The following is a 17,713-nucleotide window of genomic DNA, read 5'->3' as shown; positions in this document are numbered from 1 at the left end:
TTCCTCCTTTTCCTGTATTTAAATTTTTATTCTAATATGTTTTCATACGTTTCTTGAAATGGTTCTTTTATTTTCACAAATATACAATGCATAGGTGAGTGGGGGGAATCTGAGAGAAAGTAGGGGCTGCTTGCATGTGTGTGATTTTTGCCTGTGAAAGTCACTAGTCTTTGTTGAGCAGGAGCTCCAAATACTGCCAGAAGAAGGCAACCACAGGAAGGCTTGGGTGCCCACACGGCACTCTCTGCAGCCGAGCCCTCTCTAAAATCCCAGAGCCACCTCTCGTTTCAAGGCCAGATGCAGTTTTGTTATGAACAAAACTAAGGACGTTGCAATTTAGGGGGTGTGTGAAAAGGCCCGAACACTCTCCTCATCAGGAGAGAAGGGCTAGTTCAGTGGTTGGATTTAGAAAAAATTTTAAAGTGGGTTGTTGAGGGATATATTGCACCTGGTATTTGACTGCACACATCCAGTATCCCTGGAAATGCTGACATTCTTAAAGATGGACGAGAAAAGAACATCATTGCTTACCAAAAAAATTTCTAGTTCGGCAGTAAATACGTGAATCGGAGGAGTCCAGAATTTTTGTTAAAGCCGGACACATGGAAGTAGTGTTTATTTCCCTCTGTGGGGCCGCAGCCCAACTCCATAGCCAGTCAAATAATTCTGAGCCCTGAAAGCATTGAGAGAGCCCTGAAAGCATTGAGAGCGACCTTCAGATACAAATTGTTTACTGGCTATCTCAATCTCAATACCTCGTATTTTTAAAAAGAATTTTTTGGTGGTAGTTTATTATTTCTCATCATTTGCAAGGGTTTATTCAGGAGGACAAATCTGATGCCTGGTGAACCGCATTGTAATCTTCACCAAAGGGCTTATTCGACCTGCCTGGCATTTACTTTGGCTCCATAACCATGGGGGAGGGAAGAGTGTTATTACTCAGGTAGAAATGGGTGATATTTACTCCTAAATGGAACGTGGGCCCCGATGGCTGCCACAGAACTGCTCCACAGGCCTGGCTGAAGCAAGCAGGCACCGAGAGTTTTAAGTCAAAGGCAACCTGAGAACGGGAGAGAAATTCAGCAGCTGAGAGGGAGGGTGAAAGGGAGAGAAGGAAAGAAGGCAAATGGCAAGAGGGAGAGTGTGTGTCCAGAAGGTGAAGCTGACTAACGCTGTAACTGAATCGCTTTTCTTAATCTCCAGAAGGTGGGGAATCTCAGGAAAGCCAAGGTGATCGATAAATGGACTAGTCTATTGAGGAAGCTAACACCTCTGTGGGAGTGTGGAGTCTTGGGGGCAGTCGTGGATGCTGGAAGCTCCAGGAGGGCGGAGAGGGCAGCCACGTTTAACGTGAGCTTCTGCTGCGTGGATATCTTCTCTCCGAACCAGCGGCAGCGCCAGGCCAGTCTGCGTCCCAGGCACACCCGCAGGCTCTGCGTTGGCTGTCGGCTCAGCAAGCCCCGGTGGGGGTGGGGTGGTGGTCCTGGGCCATAGAGGGGTTCCCACACACGCTTACACAGCTTTTTTAAAAGCAAAAAACAGCACAAACCAAACATTCCTTTTGGTCTATTACAAGGGGGAAAAGATGCTGGAGAAAAACATCCGGCTCTCCCCAAAGGGTGGTGAAGACCCAAGTGCCAATGCCACGGTCTGAGAGTCTGCAGCCGGCCTTCCACCTCTTCTACTCTGCAGCCGAAGCCGGGGCAGCCTTCTTGTAGCAGATGCAGTACCAAGGTGACTTTTGTAACCTTAGTTGGAGCACACCCAGTCTTGGATCCCATCCAGCCTAGAAGCCCATTTGGCCACCCTACAGGGCCCTGACCAGACAGGGCCTGAGCTGCCTACAATGAGACACCCTGCTTGTCTTACCAGTCAAATTGGCCAGGTCGCTGAATTTCCAGAGTTCTGCAATATTCTGGAGGGCCCATGGAGAAGCCTTTGAGGGGGTCTGTGAACTCCTTGAAAACGATGGGTCAAATTGTGGGAATGTACAGATGTGTGTTTCTCACAGGATAAGAGTCAGAACTTGGCCTTAGATTTTCCAAAGGGGACTTCACTTCCAAAAAGGTTAAAAAAGACAAGTTTAGATCATTGTCTTTCTCTTTATTTTATTAGCCTCCACTATCTCAAGCATTCTCACATATGGCCACTGGTCCTTCCCAACCTGCGGCCTGGGAAGCTGCTTTCTGCAGTTAGTCGGTGAGGCACAAAGTCCCGGCTGGGGCTGCTGAGGCTCTTTCTCCTCAAAAAATCCTCTCCTCTTCTTGGGACCTACTTCCCACTCCACAGAGCTTCCTGAGGAGGCATGGACAGTGCTGAGAGGCAAAATCCCCTTCTCAGGCAGCCCTCAGCTTTGTGGCATTTCCTAGTAGCGCTGCTGAGTGCCACAGTCTTGAGTGCCTGGTGAGCTCCTGGGTAAGGACCGGGCCCATCCGGGGAAGGCTCCTAGGCTGCGAGTTCTGCAGCTTCTCTGTACTCAAGTTCGTTGGTGCTGCCGGCCTAGCCAGGTTAGAATTTGCCTTGGCCTTGTGGGTGGGAGTAACGTGGACAGCGAAGCACAGTTCCTAATCTCTCCGCATAGATTCTTCACTTGATCCGGCTGTGCCACTACTGTGGCCTCAAGACGCTGTCCGGTTGGAGAGAACTAGTTCTTTCACGCTTTCCCTTTTCTTTCCCTCTGCCTTTCTCCCTCTTTCTCTCTCTGTCCTCCTCCTCTCCACTCTAGATGCCCAGTCCAAAGAGCCAGTCACTGCGGAGCGCAGCAGAAGTAGCTGGAGCGCAGCGCAAGCGGTGGCGCGGCCTCCGGGCGCTGCGCGCGGAGCAGCCGAGGCGGCAGAGACCGCAACTGCTCGTGACTACTTGCATCTCAGAAGCTAGCGCCAGGGCTCTGCCGCCAGCTCTCCCGTGCGCTCTCTCTGGGTCCTCTCAGGCTCGGCTTCTTCCTCGGACTGGGTTCATACCGGGAGGAACAAGGCCAAGTGCTGACAAATCAACTGGGCTGCAAGGGTCTTTCCCGTTACAGGCAGAGGCCTGAGCGGTCAGCTTCCTGGGATCCCGGCGTCCAGCAGCAAGTCAAGGCCTCTGCTTGGGCTGGAGCTGGCGGGGCCGGCAGGCCTGGGGCATCCTGTAGAGCTGTAGCCCGCAGGCCAGGGGCAAGAATCCACCTCCTGGGCTCCAGTGGATCCGGCCGGAAAAGGTCGCATTTCCTGAGACGTGTATGAGGCCCACTCTTGGGGGCTAGCGCCCCGGGCCGGCCGTTTCCAGTTGACTAAGAGCAGGTCACACGGCCAGCGACGAAGGAGGCCCAGTGTCTGCTGAGCAAAGGGCCTGGCCTCCGAACACTCCTATAACTGGGACACGAGCCCAACCCGGCCTCGCAGGGAACGGATTTCCTCACCGCGGGCCTCGTTAAAATGCGCACACCGCGGGAGTGACGGCTGCCCCAGCTTCGGGTTTGGAGGGGAGGGGAGGGGGGAAGAAGGGAGGGGACAGAGAGGCAGGAGTGTGGTGACACTGGTTTTTGTCATAGCCTCCGGGAGCGTGCGAATGCCAAGGCTAAAAGGGAGAGCTGGAGAGGAGTGTGGCAGAGATGTCTATCGGCCGCCCTCCACCAGGTTTCCCCCTCCAGGTCTTCGCCTCCCGGCAAGCCAAAGACTCTGAAGATCAATGTTTCTTTCACTTCCCCCAAACTGCGTATGAGCTCTCAGGCTGCCAGGGTGATGAGGTTGTATGGTGTCTGGACCTGGCTCTGGTCTCGGAGTAGGGGTGGAGGAATCTTTCAGCCAAGGTTGCCAGTCGCGTACACCCCCGACTCGTGCCAGCCCACCAAGGTCCACCGAAGGGAGCTGTAGAGAAGGCAAGCCAGGTGAGCACACCAGAGGCAAAGATCCTAACTGGATCAACCGGCCAGTGGAAGAGAAGTGTAGGGGGTGGAAGGCCAGGGCATTGCGTTTTGGGGAAAATTCTGTGTGGGATGCAAGAAAGAAGTAGCAATAGCCATCTTCCCGTCTACTCTGGATTTCGGACACTCTGAGGGTCCTGGTGGCCTTAGGACATGGTCTACCTCTTTTGGGAGACAGCTTCAGGTCCAGAGCTGAATTGGAAGAGCTTGAGGCCCGACAGGCCCCCTTAGTGGTTAGAATGCACCAAAGGTTAGTGGCTGATTCCAAATTAAGAATAGGGAGCACCCAAGGCGGGCTGGGGTGCACACCATAAACACTCCACTTGTTAACTGCGCGGGGCCCAAGGGCCCTTCAAACAGACCCCGCAGGAGGACTCACGCTGGGCATGGGCGGGGCGAGCCCAGGGGCCCGGCCCCCCACCAGCCATGCTGAGGCAGCCCCCGCAGCTCCTGGCCTTTGGGCTGAGGTATCGGGTGTGCGTCTTGCGGCCCATCAATACAGATTACATATTTATATCAATCGCGGGCTCGGAGGGCGCCCTCGGAGAGCGGCCCCGCGCCTACGAAACCAAACTGGGAGTGGTCGCGCGGAAACTCTGGCTCAGGATTGGCTGCGGGCGCCCGCCGCGGTGCGGGGGGATTGCTAATCGTATTCAGCATGTTTTGCACAAGAAATGTCAGCCAGAAAGAGCTATCTGCTCCCTTCGCCAAATTATCCCACAACAATGTCATGCTCGGAGAGCCCCGCCGCGAACTCTTTTTTGGTCGACTCGCTCATCAGCTCCGGCAGAGGCGAGGCTGGCGGTGGTGGCGGCGGCGCGGGGGGCGGCGGCGGCGGCGGCTACTACGCCCACGGCGGGGTCTACCTGCCGCCAGCCACCGACTTGCCCTACGGGCTGCAGAGCTGCGGGCTCTTCCCAGCTCTGGGAGGCAAGCGTCATGAGGCGGCGTCGCCGGGCGGCGGCGGTGGCAACGGGGGCCTGGGTCCCGGGGCGCACGGCTACGCGCCCGCGCCTATAGACCTGTGGCTGGACGCGCCCCGGTCGTGCCGGATGGAACCACCCGAGGGACCGCCACCGCAGCAGCCCCAGCAGCAGCCGCCGCCCCCGCCGCAACCACCCCAGCCCCCGCCCCAGGCCACCTCTTGCTCTTTCGCGCAGAACATCAAAGAGGAGAGCTCCTACTGCCTCTACGACTCGGCGGACAAATGCCCCAAAGGCTCGGCCGCCGCTGCCGAGCTGGCCCCCTTCCCCCCGCGGGGCCCGCCGCCCGACGGCTGCGCCCTGGGCACCTCCAGCGGGGTGCCAGTGCCCGGCTACTTCCGCCTCTCCCAGGCCTATGGCACGAGCAAGAGCTACGGCGGCGGCGGCGGCGGCGCGCTGCAGCTTGGCGCCGGCCCGTTCCCCGCTCAGCCCCCGGGGCGCGGCTTCGACCCGCCACCCTCGCTAGCCTCCGGCTCGGCGGATGCAGCCCGGAAGGAGCGAGCCCTCGATTCGCCGCCGGCCCCGACGCTGGCTTGCGGTGGCAGCGGCGGGGGCTCGCAGGGCGACGAGGAGGCGCACGCCTCGTCCTCAGCTGCGGAAGAGCTCTCCCCGGCCCCTTCCGAGAGCAGCAAAGCCTCGCCGGAGAAGGACTCCCTGGGTAAGCAGGGCTTGCTGAAGGGCCTCAGGCAGGCGGGCAGACAGACTAGCAGACCCAGAGAAGGGAAGGAACAGAGGGCCAGGAGTCCGCCTAACAGCCGGCCGGCCTTGGCCCGAGCTGCAGGCAGGCTGACCCTGTGAACTTGCTTTTTAATATTTGGGCGTGGGGACGCAGTAAAAATTCATGTCCGGGTTAGCGCCCCACACCAAGACGTCCTCCACGCTGGCCTCAGCTCACCCCTTCTGGGGGCGAGGACACCGGCGAGCAGCCCCCCTCTTGTACGTGCCCTTCTTCGTGGCCCGGAGCCCCCCAAGCCGTGGTCTGGGCCCAGTCTTCGAGGCGCGGCCCACGCGGGGGGAGGGGGAGGGAGGGAAAGTAGCTCGCCCGCAGATAGCGTGGATGTTTGTAAGGCATCCAAAATAAGCAGCCGCCAGCACCAATAAATAAGCCCATTAACCGGCGAAGTTCGAGTTTACGATCCCCCATGCTTTTTTTCAAAGTTGCTGGAGGGGCGGGAATCCTTGTTTCGGGGAGAAGAAAAGGCAAATCTCGCCCCGGACGCCGGGGCCCTGAGCTGAGAGTCAGAGAGGGGCCGTTTCGCTTCTCCTGGAACTCGGGATCGCCCAGACTGCACGTCCCTGGCTCCTGGAGAGACGTGAGGGAGGGCCCTTGACCCCAGATCAGCTTTTCGTGCGTCTCCCAAGTCCCAACTGTTCTCTTCTCCCTCTCCTCAACGGGCCTTGGGCAACCAGGGGGCTGGAGTGAGACACAGCCCCGCTGCCCTCCCCCCTTTCAAGTAAGCACCTCGCACCCCCAGCCTCGGGGCTGCGGAAATGCTCGTCTGCCTTGGGGCAAGAAGCAAAGAAAGGCGTTAAGTTCAAGATATACAGCCTGCCCTCCTAGGCCATTCATTCTGCAAGCGCCTGGCAGCTTTGTGCTAAAACAGGTGTTTGGAAAAAAGTGGAGGAAAATGTGTATTGGGAGGATAGGTGTAGATTGGAGGCCCAGTTCATTTTGCACATGCCTTTTGGAGGAACTGTTCTCCCTGGGCAAGCAAGAGGGGCATAGCTGTGTGACTTAGGGCATCCCTCTTGTGGCAGAGACGTCCTAAATTCACCCCTGCGCGCAGCCCTCGTGGCCTCGATTTAACCTTCCCCTCTTTATTCTCTTAAATGCCAGGCAATTCCAAAGGCGAAAACGCAGCCAACTGGCTCACTGCAAAGAGCGGCCGGAAGAAGCGCTGCCCCTACACGAAGCACCAGACGCTGGAGCTGGAGAAGGAGTTTCTGTTCAACATGTACCTTACTCGAGAGCGGCGCCTAGAGATCAGCCGCAGCGTCCACCTCACGGACAGACAAGTTAAAATCTGGTTTCAGAACCGCAGGATGAAACTGAAGAAAATGAACCGAGAAAACCGGATCCGGGAGCTCACAGCCAACTTTAATTTTTCCTGATGAATCTCCAGGCAACGCCGTTTTTTCGCTTCCAGAGAGCTGTTCTCCTCCCTCTGTCTTCGGCCTCTGCCCAGGAACTCGCACCTGTGCCGGAGCCCCATTCCTCCCTCCCACACTCGCCATCTCCTGGCCGTTACATCTGTGCAGGGCTGGTTTGTTCTGACTTTTTGTTTCTTTGTCCGTTTGCTTGGTGCTGGTTTATTTGTTGTTTTCTGGGGGAAAAAGCCATATCGCGCTAAAATTCTATAGAGATAGATATTGTCCTAAGTGTCAAGTGGTGACTGGGATGGTTTGCTGTCTCGGGGGGGGGGGGGGGGGGCGGTTTCCAATGCTCGAAACGGCCCCTGTTTTCCCGGTGGAACTGGAGCTGGTTTCCTGCGGGGGCCCCCGGGCAAACCTAGCCGGAAGGCCGAGGTCCCATTGTAGGCTCTGAGGTGTCTGGCCTGAGGTCAATGGTGCAAGGAGCCGCCACCGGGCTCGCCGGCCTGGAGTGCTGGGCTGTGTTTAATCAGGGGATACAGGCCTCTGGGTTTCTTTCTTCTTTCTTCCTTTCTTCCTTGGCAAAGAGAAGGGCTTATAGGCATGGACATGCAGGTTGGCAAAAGGGCTTGACTTCAGCTGACTGGAAAATTGAAAAGTCAGAAAGATTAATTTTTCCTTCCTCTGTAAGATATTCCAGCTTTAAAAGGAACAAAAAGAATGACCAGAAGAAGGAAACTTCTCTTCCAGTTTGTGTAAGGTCTTGCATTGTGGAACTAAATTATTTCACTGACCCCTGAATTTCCACATCCTTCTGGCTGTAGGTAAATAATCTAATGTAGTTTTGTTTATACATGCAGATTTTTTGGTGATTGAATAACTGTTACCAGTGGTAACACACGACAAGCACACCACAATTCTTCCTAACTGTGGAGGGTTTTTTTTTTCATCTTTTAATTTTCTTCTTCTTCCTTCCTTTCCTTCTTTCTTTCTTTTTTTTCTTTCCAAAATTCACAGAAGCCGAGGAGGGCAGGAGCAAGCAGAATAGCTAGAGAAGGGAGACATTGTTGGATTTCCTTTATACTGTGAAGTTACATGCATAAAAGGGTCAAACCTGTAGGTGCAGAAAAAGAAAAAACTATAAATACAAATCTGTATAAATGTCTATTATTATGAAAAATTGCCAATCTTGTTTTATGCAAATGCATTCTATCATTATTATAAATGTTAGTTCTAGTTCTATTTACTTCTAATCTTAAATCAGAATAAATTAATATTGTAATGCTGCTGTGCGTGGAAAAAAAGACGATGTTTATGTTCTTATAGAAGAATAAAAGCTGTGGAATGAAGCTTTTTAATTTTACCTCTTTTTTTTTGACTTCTTATCTTCACCTTCCACTTTACCCCTTCCACCACTTTTACAACAGGAGGACTAGCCTGCGCCCCCTGCAATTACTTTAGGCATCTATTTAAATATTACCTAGACGGTCGTAATTTGTCTGGGCCCTACAGCCCTGGTGCCGTAAGGTTTGTCGGCTTTTGTTCAGTTTTATGACTTGCTAGTATATCTGGATTGTGGCTGTCTTGGACCAGTGGTTTCAGTTGAGAGGGGAGCTGCATAGACAGAGGAAGCCGAACAGGATTTCTTTCGGGAGCCCTAGGGAGGCTCGCAGAGGCTGGTTATTTTGTGGGTCCCCTGGTCCTAGATGACCCCCAGACTAGGAATCAGGGGAGCAGGCTGGGCCCACAGCGTGTCCCTGGTGTCCGCTCAGCGGTTAGGTAGACCGCGGTGGGGCGGCCCTGGCACCCCCTCCCCCAGCGTATCCTCCCCCACCTGGTCGCCCTCCGCGGGGCCACGCGTTTCCTGCTCGCGGGAGGTGGGGGGGGGGCGACAGCAAGAGGGAGGGGGCGCGGGCGCGCGCGCCCCGGCTGGCTGGCTGGCGGTGAGCTAGAGGGGGGAAAGCGAACCGCGGGGAGCTAGCGCGGGAGGCCGAGACCAGACAGGGAGCGGGCCTCGGTGCTGTCCCCGGCGCTTTCGAGCCGCCCAGGGCTGCCGCCGCTCGGTGCCTGCTCGCTGAGCTGCAAAATTTGGGAAACCAGCACGCACACTGCTCCTTCTCTCCGCTCTTCTCGCTTTCCCCCCCTTTCCATTTTTCTCTCTTTTATCTTCCTTCCCTCCCTTTCCCAGGTTTACCTTACCGGGGCCGGTGGCATCTCCCTCCGTGATGCCTTAGCGGCATCCCGGGGCACGCAGTAGCAGCGGCGGGCGCAGGTTGGCCAGGGGCCGGGCCCGGCGCGACCTCAGGGTTCTCCTTTGGCGGCGGCAGTGGCGGCGGCGGCGGCGGCGGCAGAGGCTGCGGGCGGCAGCCCCGCGCGGGCAGCATCAGAACTGGTCGGTGATTTAGGTAGTTTCCTGTTGTTGGGATCCAGCTTTCTCTCGACAGCACGACACTGCCTTCATTACTTCAGTTGAAATCGTCTCCAGGTACCCGTGCGCGCGGGGGCCGGGCCGGGCTGGGCCAGGCAGGGCATCCAGGCCCTGATCGTGCCAGGCCTGCAGTGGCAACCTCGGCTTTTCCCACTCAGGAGCCTCGACCCTGCCTCATTCTCAGAGCTCTGCCAGCCTGCTGGCCTCACTCCCCTCCCCACCTAGGCCTGAGCAGGTATGGTCAGGTTAGCTGCTCCTTAGCGGACGCCGGGGGCGTGGTAGGAATTCTGGGCCCCGAGCCATTCAAGGTCAGGGGCGCACGCTTCCATCCTGGGCCTACCCCGCTCCAGGCCTGCGCCTGGCCAGGGACTGCGCCATTCTCCTGCAAGCCTGGGACACCACCAGCCCCAATCCAGGTAGGAGATCAGGAAAGATCCCTTTGCCAGCTGAGACTCAGGCCAAACTAGGAGGAAGGGGGGGGGGGGTGGGATCCTGGCGTTGCCACTTACCCTTCTGTCTGTAAGCCACTCTCTACTCCCAGGAGTTGCCTTTGACTCTCTTCTTCCTTCCTTTCCTGTCCTCCTTCCTCTTTTTTCTTTCTCTATTCCTTCCTTCTTTCCTTCCTTCCCTTTAGTTTTCTTTCATCGTCTCTCTGTGTTGTTTTTTTCTATTCCCACCTCCTATCCTCCACAACTCTTCCTTCAGGAGAGATCCAGGGCTGGCTTTGGGAGAGCCTGAGGGGGTCTTATTTTTCTCTGCGTGCTCAAGTGAAGGTCGGAATCTGCCGAAGAAGGGTTCGCGTGGGGCGGCTGTTGAGGGCTGTGGATCTGGGCCTGGTGTGCCGCTGCGCAGACAAGGCCTCGGTTACGATCACGACCGGATGGCGGCGGCCTTGCGTTCCTACTCCGCGGGTCTGCAATGGCAGCCTAAGAGAGCGGATTAGAGGGCACTCGCGGCGTTTTTGTGTGCCCACACCGAGGGCAAGGAGGCCTTCGCCAGCCTCACTGAGGACCTGAGGCTAGGACCTGGGCCGAGGCCCAGCCAGGCTCGGTGGAGCCTGGCGACGCAGAGGACTCCGTGGGGAAGCTTCTTCGGCTCTCCCGGGCCTGCCGATCCCGGCTCGGGCTTTACCCGCGATAAGGGAGCCCCGCTAGGGCAAACATTGGCTGCTTGCTTGCCACTAGCTTCTATCAGGTTCAGAGGATGTTAGATATGGCATCCTTGTGTGGATGGGTGCTAGAGAAGGGGACCCTTCCAGCGCCAGTCTGTTTCAAAAAATAGGGGAAGGGATCCTAAATTCCAGAACCGTTGGAATACAAACTTGAGTCCTTGTTCCAAGTTGTAGTCCACCGTTGGAAGCCAGTCGGACCGTTCTCGCCACCCAGAACTGAAAATAACCTCCAACCCTCCCTAACCACCCCAAACAAACACACACTCGCGGGCCTTCAGACTCACGCCCACCCCGCGGTGCTTCCCTTCGCAGCTGCGGCAGTGGGCCCGGGAACTGTTATCTGAAAGGCCGGCACACCGCGTTCCCCTCAACTCCTCTGCCATTTTCTGGACCTGAGTATTGGATTTGTTTTGGAGGCCGAAGTTTTAGAACTCTCAGGCGAGAAGAGGCGGTTTGTAATTACATGAATTTATTTCTTTATGCGCACGCAATTTTTTTCACTTCCAAAATAAAAGCAGACACAAAAGCCTGAATATTCTCTCCCCAAACCTCTGGGATGAAGAGAGAGATTTCCGTTTTGTGATTTTCTCACTTTCTGAGCACCAGTAAGGACGGCTTAACACTCAACGCCTGCTAAATACTTAGTAACCATCTTATTTTGGGAGCTAAGGCCATTTAAAGAACAGCCTTTTTGTTTTGAAAAAAAATGCTAATAACTCTTGTCTTTTCTGGGTACAAAAAGTGCAAAAGTCAGCCAGGCGTGTCCAGCTCGTTTGCAGACATTTACAATTAGGAGCGAAGGTTTCCTCCAAGGTTAGTTTTTCTTAATGAAACTCTCTCGGAGGCTCCGCGAACTGCTCCACGTTTGGGATACCTTGGGCTGCGGTGGGGGTGGGGATAACCGGAGGAATTTACAGGGAAAGGAAAATATTAGGGGGGAGGGGGCTGAGGCGACCAGGACCAGCCACGTCGGAGTTCATTGTGTCCACCACTTCCCTCTTCCGGCGCGGGCGGAGGAAGGGGCACCCGGTTGGTCTCCCGGCGCCTTCGCAGCCTCACTCTCGGGGAGAGCCTGGCACGTAAGGGTCTGCACCCGGGATAGGGACGCATCAGGGTTTGGGGGAGATTACTGGAACTATTAGAGAAGATGAAGGCAAAAAGGAGATGGAAAAGGCCGAGACCGCCCGCCCTCGCCGCCAGGGAAGTGGACTAATGAGAAACACTCTTGCAGGCACAGTGTTCGCACGTGAATTTAATTACCCCATTTTTAGAAGTCGCTTTCTCTTCGGATTTGGGGTGAGTTTTTTTCTCCCCCAGTTAACAGAGAAGCGAGGCCGTTTCATTTACCCCTGACTCTAGGGAGTGAGAAATACCCTCCTCAATTTGGCCAAGTTAAGGGATGGGATTAAAGTCAATGCTCCGTGCCCCTCCCCGTTTTAATTTCTAGCCCTGGACTTGAGCTGGGGCCGCCTCGCTTTGGGTCTTGTAACTCTGCTGAGCAGCCCCGCCGGGTGGGTTACCGAGGCGGGGCCCGGGGCGGTGGCCAGGAAGCAAGGAAGGCAGGCACCCTGAAGGACTCATGTTGAGTCCCGAGGCCAGCCGCTCTGGTGCAGGCCTCCCAGCTACTGGAGCCGCGGGGTCCCTCAGGCGGGGCTGCCTTTCCGCAAGCCGGGCTCTCCTTCCACTGATGCTGCCTCCTGCTTTTTTCCCCAGCTGTGGTTCAGGGAGTGCCACCAGGCTTGCCGAGCTCAGCATTAGGGCCTTGGAGGTCGCAGCACAGGGCTAGGTCGCCTCGTGCGTCCGCCCCGGGATGGTGATTCCCGACTCACAGTGAACAGTGCACGCTGGGCGCGTGTGTGCGCGGGCTCCAGCGGAACACGCAGCACAACCAGGCCCTCCACCCCTTTGCCTCAGGGACGGATGGCTGCTCCCTCTCTGGCCGCCCCTGGTTGGGGCCCTCGCTGGCGGCGCAGCGGAGAATTTGGGAGCTGCCCCGGCGCCCTGTGCTCGGGTTCGGCAAATTTCAGGGGCCCACAATAGGCGGTGCCCTCTCGGCAGCCTGTCCCTGCCTAGCGCGCTCGGGTAGGGGCGGTGGAGGCTCTGTTTGGGACGGATACTATGTTGAATTTGACTTTTCGCAGCCGGTCCCGGGGTAAACTCGCATCTCCGGGAACCGCAGGGATTATTTACAGGGAGCTCGCCAACCAAACACAACAGTCTAATTTAACCTTTCCAAGTCCTCATAAATTTTTACAGCTTGGAGCCACGGCGAGGAAAAAGAATCTGTTGGTGGTTCCCAACTTCCCACCAGCCTGTGTGGCTTCTGAAACAATAACTCCTTATGAAATATCATAAATATAGATTTAAATACAGTAGAGCGAGAATGCGACTTGGCTGCTTTTTTATGGCTTCAATTATTGTCTAATTTTATGTGAGGGGTTCCGCTGGCCGCACTCGCACGCGGGACCCGCGTCTTGCTGATGGCGTGATTAATTGTGGTATAAAATAGTCCGGTTAAGAACTGTGTGTCTGGTGGTGGCGGTGGGAGGGGAGGGAGGGAGGGAGTACAGAGGCAAGGCCAGATTTGATCTTTTAATCTTCGTTGGCCACAATTAAAACAAACCCGATCGTGGAGCGCCGCGATCCCTTTGCATAAAAACATATGGCTTTTACTATAAAAATTATGACTGCAAAACACCGGGCCATTAATAGCGTGCGGAGTGATTTACGCGTTATTGTTCTGCTGGGCGGACACGTGACGCGCGCGGCCAATAGGGGCGCGGGCGCCGGCAACTTATTAGGTGACTGTACTTCCCCCCCCTGGTGCCACCAAGTTGTTACATGAAATCTGCAGTTTCATAATTTCCGCGGGTCGGGCCGGCAGGCCGGGCGCGGGGCACGGCGATGGCCACCACCGGGGCGCTGGGCAACTACTACGTGGACTCGTTCTTGCTGGGCGCCGACGCCGCAGACGAGCTGGGCGCGGGCCGCTACGCGCCGGGGGCCCTGGGTCAGCCCCCACGGCAGGCCGCCACGCTGGCCGAGCACCCCGACTTCAGCCCTTGCAGCTTCCAGTCCAAGGCGGCGGTGTTCGGCGCCTCGTGGAACCCGGTGCACGCGGCGGGAGCCAACGCGGTGCCCGCGGCCGTGTATCACCACCATCACCACCACCCCTACGTGCACCCCCAGGCGCCGGTGGCTGCGGCGGCGCCGGACGGCAGGTACATGCGCTCCTGGCTGGAGCCCACGCCCGGTGCGCTCTCCTTCGCGGGCTTGCCCTCCAGCCGGCCTTATGGCATTAAACCTGAACCGCTGTCGGCCAGAAGGGGTGACTGTCCCACGCTTGACACTCACACTTTGTCCCTGACTGACTATGCTTGTGGTTCTCCTCCAGTTGATAGAGAAAAACAGTCCAGCGAAGGTGCCTTCTCCGAAAACAATCCTGAGAATGAGAGCGGCGGAGACAAGCCCCCCATCGATCCCAGTAAGTGTCTCCTCCCGCCAGACCGGCCGCCGCCTCCACGCCGGCCACCTGGATCTGCCGGCCCACCAGCTTTCTCTCAAGCCTGCCTTCGCCCTCTCTGGGAGCCTCCTGAGCAGGGACCAGGAGCCAGGAGCCAGAAGCCGCTGTTTGGGACGCCTCGGATAGGGCCCCAAGTCCAGAGAGCAGTGACAAGTGGGCCCGCGGGGCTGGGGGGAGGGGAGGCGGCTGCTACCGAGAGAGGGGGCGGGGCGGGCGCTGCGGGCCAAGCCAAGACCAGCCGCCCCTTTCTCCGGCTACCCGGGACCAGCACAGAGATACTTTGGGCCGTTTCTTCGAAAGCAGCGCGGCAGAGAGAATCTTTTGTGCGTCTAGATTGTCCGGGAGCAGCGACAGCAACTGCAGCCGGGACGCTAGGGGAGAAGGCCAAGTCCCTCCAGTTCTTGCCTTCAGCCAGTGGCGGCGTAAATCCTGCCCAAGATGAGGCTGCAGGCGACCGGGCCACGAGGGTCCCCCTGCCAGATTATTCAAATAAAGTGGAGAAGTGATCAACGGCCTTGGGGCACCCAGGGGCACTATGCCGGCCTGCGCAGCTCCCGTGGCCTTCCAGGAAGCTGAAATAAGGAGCGGGGAGAGTAGAAGGAAAAGTGGGGGAGAGAAGACAGAGTCAGTGAGAGGGAGAGAAGGATATTAATCCTCCTACGTGAACACACGGCAGCGTGGTTTCTCCCTGCCTGGCAAGAAGGAGATCTGTTTCCAAATTTCACTCGTTATACATGTGCGGAGAGTGGGAGGAAGGAGGAGGAGGAAGGAGGGCCTCAGAGGGGAGGGGGATCCGAGGTTTTACTGCGTGCAATTGTAAGTGACCGTCCCTGCGTCTGTCTGCCAGGGTTCCATTGTGTCCAAGACTCAGCCGCCTTCCCTAACCAACTCAGCATCGTCCTGCACTTAGGTCGAAGACCCCTGGAGGTTCCCTAGCCCCCAGCGGAGGGGGGTGTGTGCTTCTCCTTCTAAATCCCGTCTCTCTCCCCGCAGGCAACCCGGCCGCCAACTGGCTCCACGCGCGCTCCACGCGGAAGAAGCGATGCCCCTACACGAAACACCAAACGCTGGAACTGGAGAAAGAGTTTCTGTTCAATATGTACCTCACCAGGGACCGCAGGTACGAGGTGGCCCGACTGCTCAACCTCACCGAGCGGCAGGTCAAGATCTGGTTTCAGAACCGCAGGATGAAAATGAAGAAAATCAATAAGGACCGAGCGAAAGATGAGTGATGCGGCCGGAGTTCATTTAGAAAAGAGCGAGCGAGCTAGAAAGAAAGAGACGGACTGCCTGTCCCCTTCTCCCACCCCCATTCCACCCCAGCCTCCACCACCCCGCACAAAGGGGCTCTGAACGCCAGGCCTCATCTCCCCCTGGCAGACCCTGCTCAGGCTGGCTCCTTGGCCTCTGCCGTTTTGATGGAGGAGGTATTGTAAGCTTTCCATTTTCTATAAGACAAAAAGGGGTGGGGGGGGGAATTAGCACTAATGGCTGCGTGTGCTAGCTTGTATATATTTGGGGGAAAAAATCTACCTGTTCCCGACAAAACAAACAAAAAAAAAACTACCTTTTTATAATGCACAACTGTTGACGGCGAGCTGTATGGTTTTTAGTCTGTGTAGTTAATTTAATTTGCTCTTTGTGCGGCAGAGCGATCTGCTCAGATACTTGAACACTGTGTTTTATTGTGGCAATTATGTTTTGTGACTCAAACTTCTGTGCTGGGTGACGCACCCATTGTGTTTGTGAAAGCTAGAATTCAATTTGAACTCAGGTTGTTTATGAAGGGGAAAAACAGTTGCATAGAGTATAGCTCTGTAGTGGGATGTGTCTTCTGTATAACTAGGCTGTTAACCTTTGATTGTAAACTAGCTGTAAGGATTTCCCAGTGAAATAAAATTTTTATAAAAAGAGAGAAGGTGTTCTCCAGGATACATAGATTCATGGTTTTCTCCACTTTTGAAACACGGGCATTTTCATCTCTATGTGTTCTATAGACCTGTCTTGTCCATTGTATATATCATGCACGTATTAAAGAAAAAGTAATCAGACAAGCTTGAATATTGGTTTTGCACCAGACCAAGAGTGAGGAAATTCGGAGCTATACAAATGTGCAGAAGGTTACTACCTATGGTTTACTTTTAATTTTAATTGGGGGGAAATGAATGCTTATTGTAACGGAGTTAATTTTATTGATAATAAATTATACACTATGAAACCGCCATTGGGCTACTGTAGATTTGTATCCTTGATGAATCTGGGGTTCCCATCGGGCTGAACGTACACTGTATATTTTGCAATAGTTACCTCAAGGCCTACTGACCAAATTGTTGTGTTGAGATATTTAACTTTTTGCCAAATAAAATATATTGATTCTTTTCTACTTTTTGCGGGTCAGCTCTTTGCACCATCTTCTCCGGGTGGGAGCCGGGTGGAGTCTCCGGGGCGGCGGCCGGGCTGGGGAGGAGGACAGAACCTCCGTTTTGGCCCCGGCGGCGGGCTTTCGGGGACCGGGACTGGCGGAGGCTCCACGATGGGGCACCTAGGCGGCGCGGCCTGCTCCCCGCTTTGTGTCCGTTCGTTCCCGGGACGGCTGCGAGGCCTCTGAGGAGCCGGGCTGGGGTCCTGGGGATCGCCGGCCCCTGGCAGTGAAAGACCACTTTTTCACCTTGGCGCCCCAAGAAATTTCCCAAATCCGGGTCCACGGAGACTCCTGGGGCTTCCCCTGGGCTGGGGGGCCATGGGGACCAGGAGCCAGAGCTGAGGGCCTGCCTCCCAAGGAAGGCAACAGGGGCCCGGCTGCCCCAACAGGACCCCGGGACAGACATTTGGGGGTTCTCAGGGGACCGAAGGCTGGCGCCCCTGCACCCCGCGTCCTGTCCGGCTCGCCCGGGGGATTCCGGGTCCTGCCCCGCAAGCCCCTCCAGAGCACAAGTCCTGGCAGAGGCAGAGCCCAGGCAACCGGCGAGCCCGGAGCGCCATAAAAGAAAATGAGGGCTGTTACCATTTATGGGGTGTAAAGGGCTGCGGAGGCCCCAGGGTCTTCTAGATGTGGCCAGAGGGTTCAGCCTCATCTCCCCCCTTTTCTTTTCTCGCCCTTCCCACCTCTCGTCCCCATCTCCCAGCCCCCACCCCCTGCGACTTCTGCGAAGTTATCTGCGTTCGGGCGCGAAAAAGGGGAACCAGGGCGCCTGGGCATGGGGCGCCCCCTCACACCCCCACCCCCACCCAGCCGCCAGGTTGGGACGCCCTCTGTTGTTGCAGACAGAAGGAACTTCAAAGAATGGGCAGTAAGGGTGTGCCATAAAGGCCGGGTCTGCGAACTGTCTGGAATTCGGCCCTTAATGAGTTTACAACTGTCCAGCCCCTATTAAGATTTTCCACCAAAGCCTTTTCATTTGTTTGGTCTGTCTGCCGCCGATAAAGCGGCTGCGGAAACAGCTTTCTTTTATGGGCACTCTCGGCAGCCTAGATTCCCGGCCCCACGCAGCCCCCCGGGGACCTGGCCCTCGCCCCGCTCCGGGAGTGGGGCGCCCGGCGCGCGGCGGCTGCTGAAGAAGTTCGGGCCGCACCGCTGGGGCTGCAGTACCAAGGCGCGGCCAGCAGATGACAGTAT

At 56.3% G+C, this 17,713-nt stretch overlaps 2 protein-coding genes across 3 annotated transcripts; both read left to right on the top strand.

Moving 5' to 3' along the window:
• The first annotated feature begins 1,595 nt into the window (after positions 1 to 1,595).
• Positions 1,596 to 6,996, top strand: HOXA10 (homeobox A10). Its single transcript, XM_044765546.2, has 2 exons — positions 1,596 to 5,542; positions 6,722 to 6,996. Exons 1-2 carry the CDS (start codon positions 4,576 to 4,578, stop codon positions 6,994 to 6,996), a joined length of 1,242 nt encoding a protein of 413 aa, XP_044621481.1. The 5' UTR covers positions 1,596 to 4,575.
• Positions 6,997 to 11,876: 4,880 nt separating this feature from the next.
• Positions 11,877 to 16,480, top strand: HOXA9 (homeobox A9). Of its 2 annotated transcripts, none has more exons than XR_011503634.1 (2): positions 11,877 to 14,913; positions 15,091 to 16,480. XR_011503634.1 is itself a non-coding variant. In XM_014841026.3 (2 exons), the coding sequence occupies exons 1-2, from the start codon at positions 13,479 to 13,481 to the stop codon at positions 15,327 to 15,329; spliced, it is 819 nt and encodes a 272-aa protein (XP_014696512.1). In that variant the 5' UTR covers positions 13,127 to 13,478; the 3' UTR covers positions 15,330 to 16,480. The 2 variants fall into 2 exon arrangements, 1 of the variants encoding a protein (XP_014696512.1); XM_014841026.3 differs by having other exon boundaries at positions 13,127 to 14,058.
• Positions 16,481 to 17,713: the final 1,233 nt, after the last annotated feature.

The sequence above is a fragment of the Equus asinus genome, chromosome 1, assembly GCF_041296235.1.
Source record: "Equus asinus isolate D_3611 breed Donkey chromosome 1, EquAss-T2T_v2, whole genome shotgun sequence".
In the NCBI taxonomy this organism is placed as follows: Eukaryota; Metazoa; Chordata; class Mammalia; order Perissodactyla; family Equidae; genus Equus; species Equus asinus.
Note: the sequence above shows the minus strand (reverse complement) of the source record. Positions and strands in the feature narration are given on the sequence as shown.

Excerpts from the sequence above, each read along its gene's own strand:
- HOXA10 (XM_044765546.2), top strand. The coding sequence starts at position 4,576 with ATGTCAGCCAGAAAGAGCTATCTGCTCCCTTCGCCAAATTATCCCACA. Across the intron at positions 5,543-6,721 it reads GCCGGAGAAGGACTCCCTGG|GCAATTCCAAAGGCGAAAAC; the intron begins GTAAGCAGGGCT and ends CTTAAATGCCAG.
- HOXA9 (XM_014841026.3), top strand. The coding sequence starts at position 13,479 with ATGGCCACCACCGGGGCGCTGGGCAACTACTACGTGGACTCGTTCTTG. Across the intron at positions 14,059-15,090 it reads CAAGCCCCCCATCGATCCCA|GCAACCCGGCCGCCAACTGG; the intron begins GTAAGTGTCTCC and ends CTCTCCCCGCAG.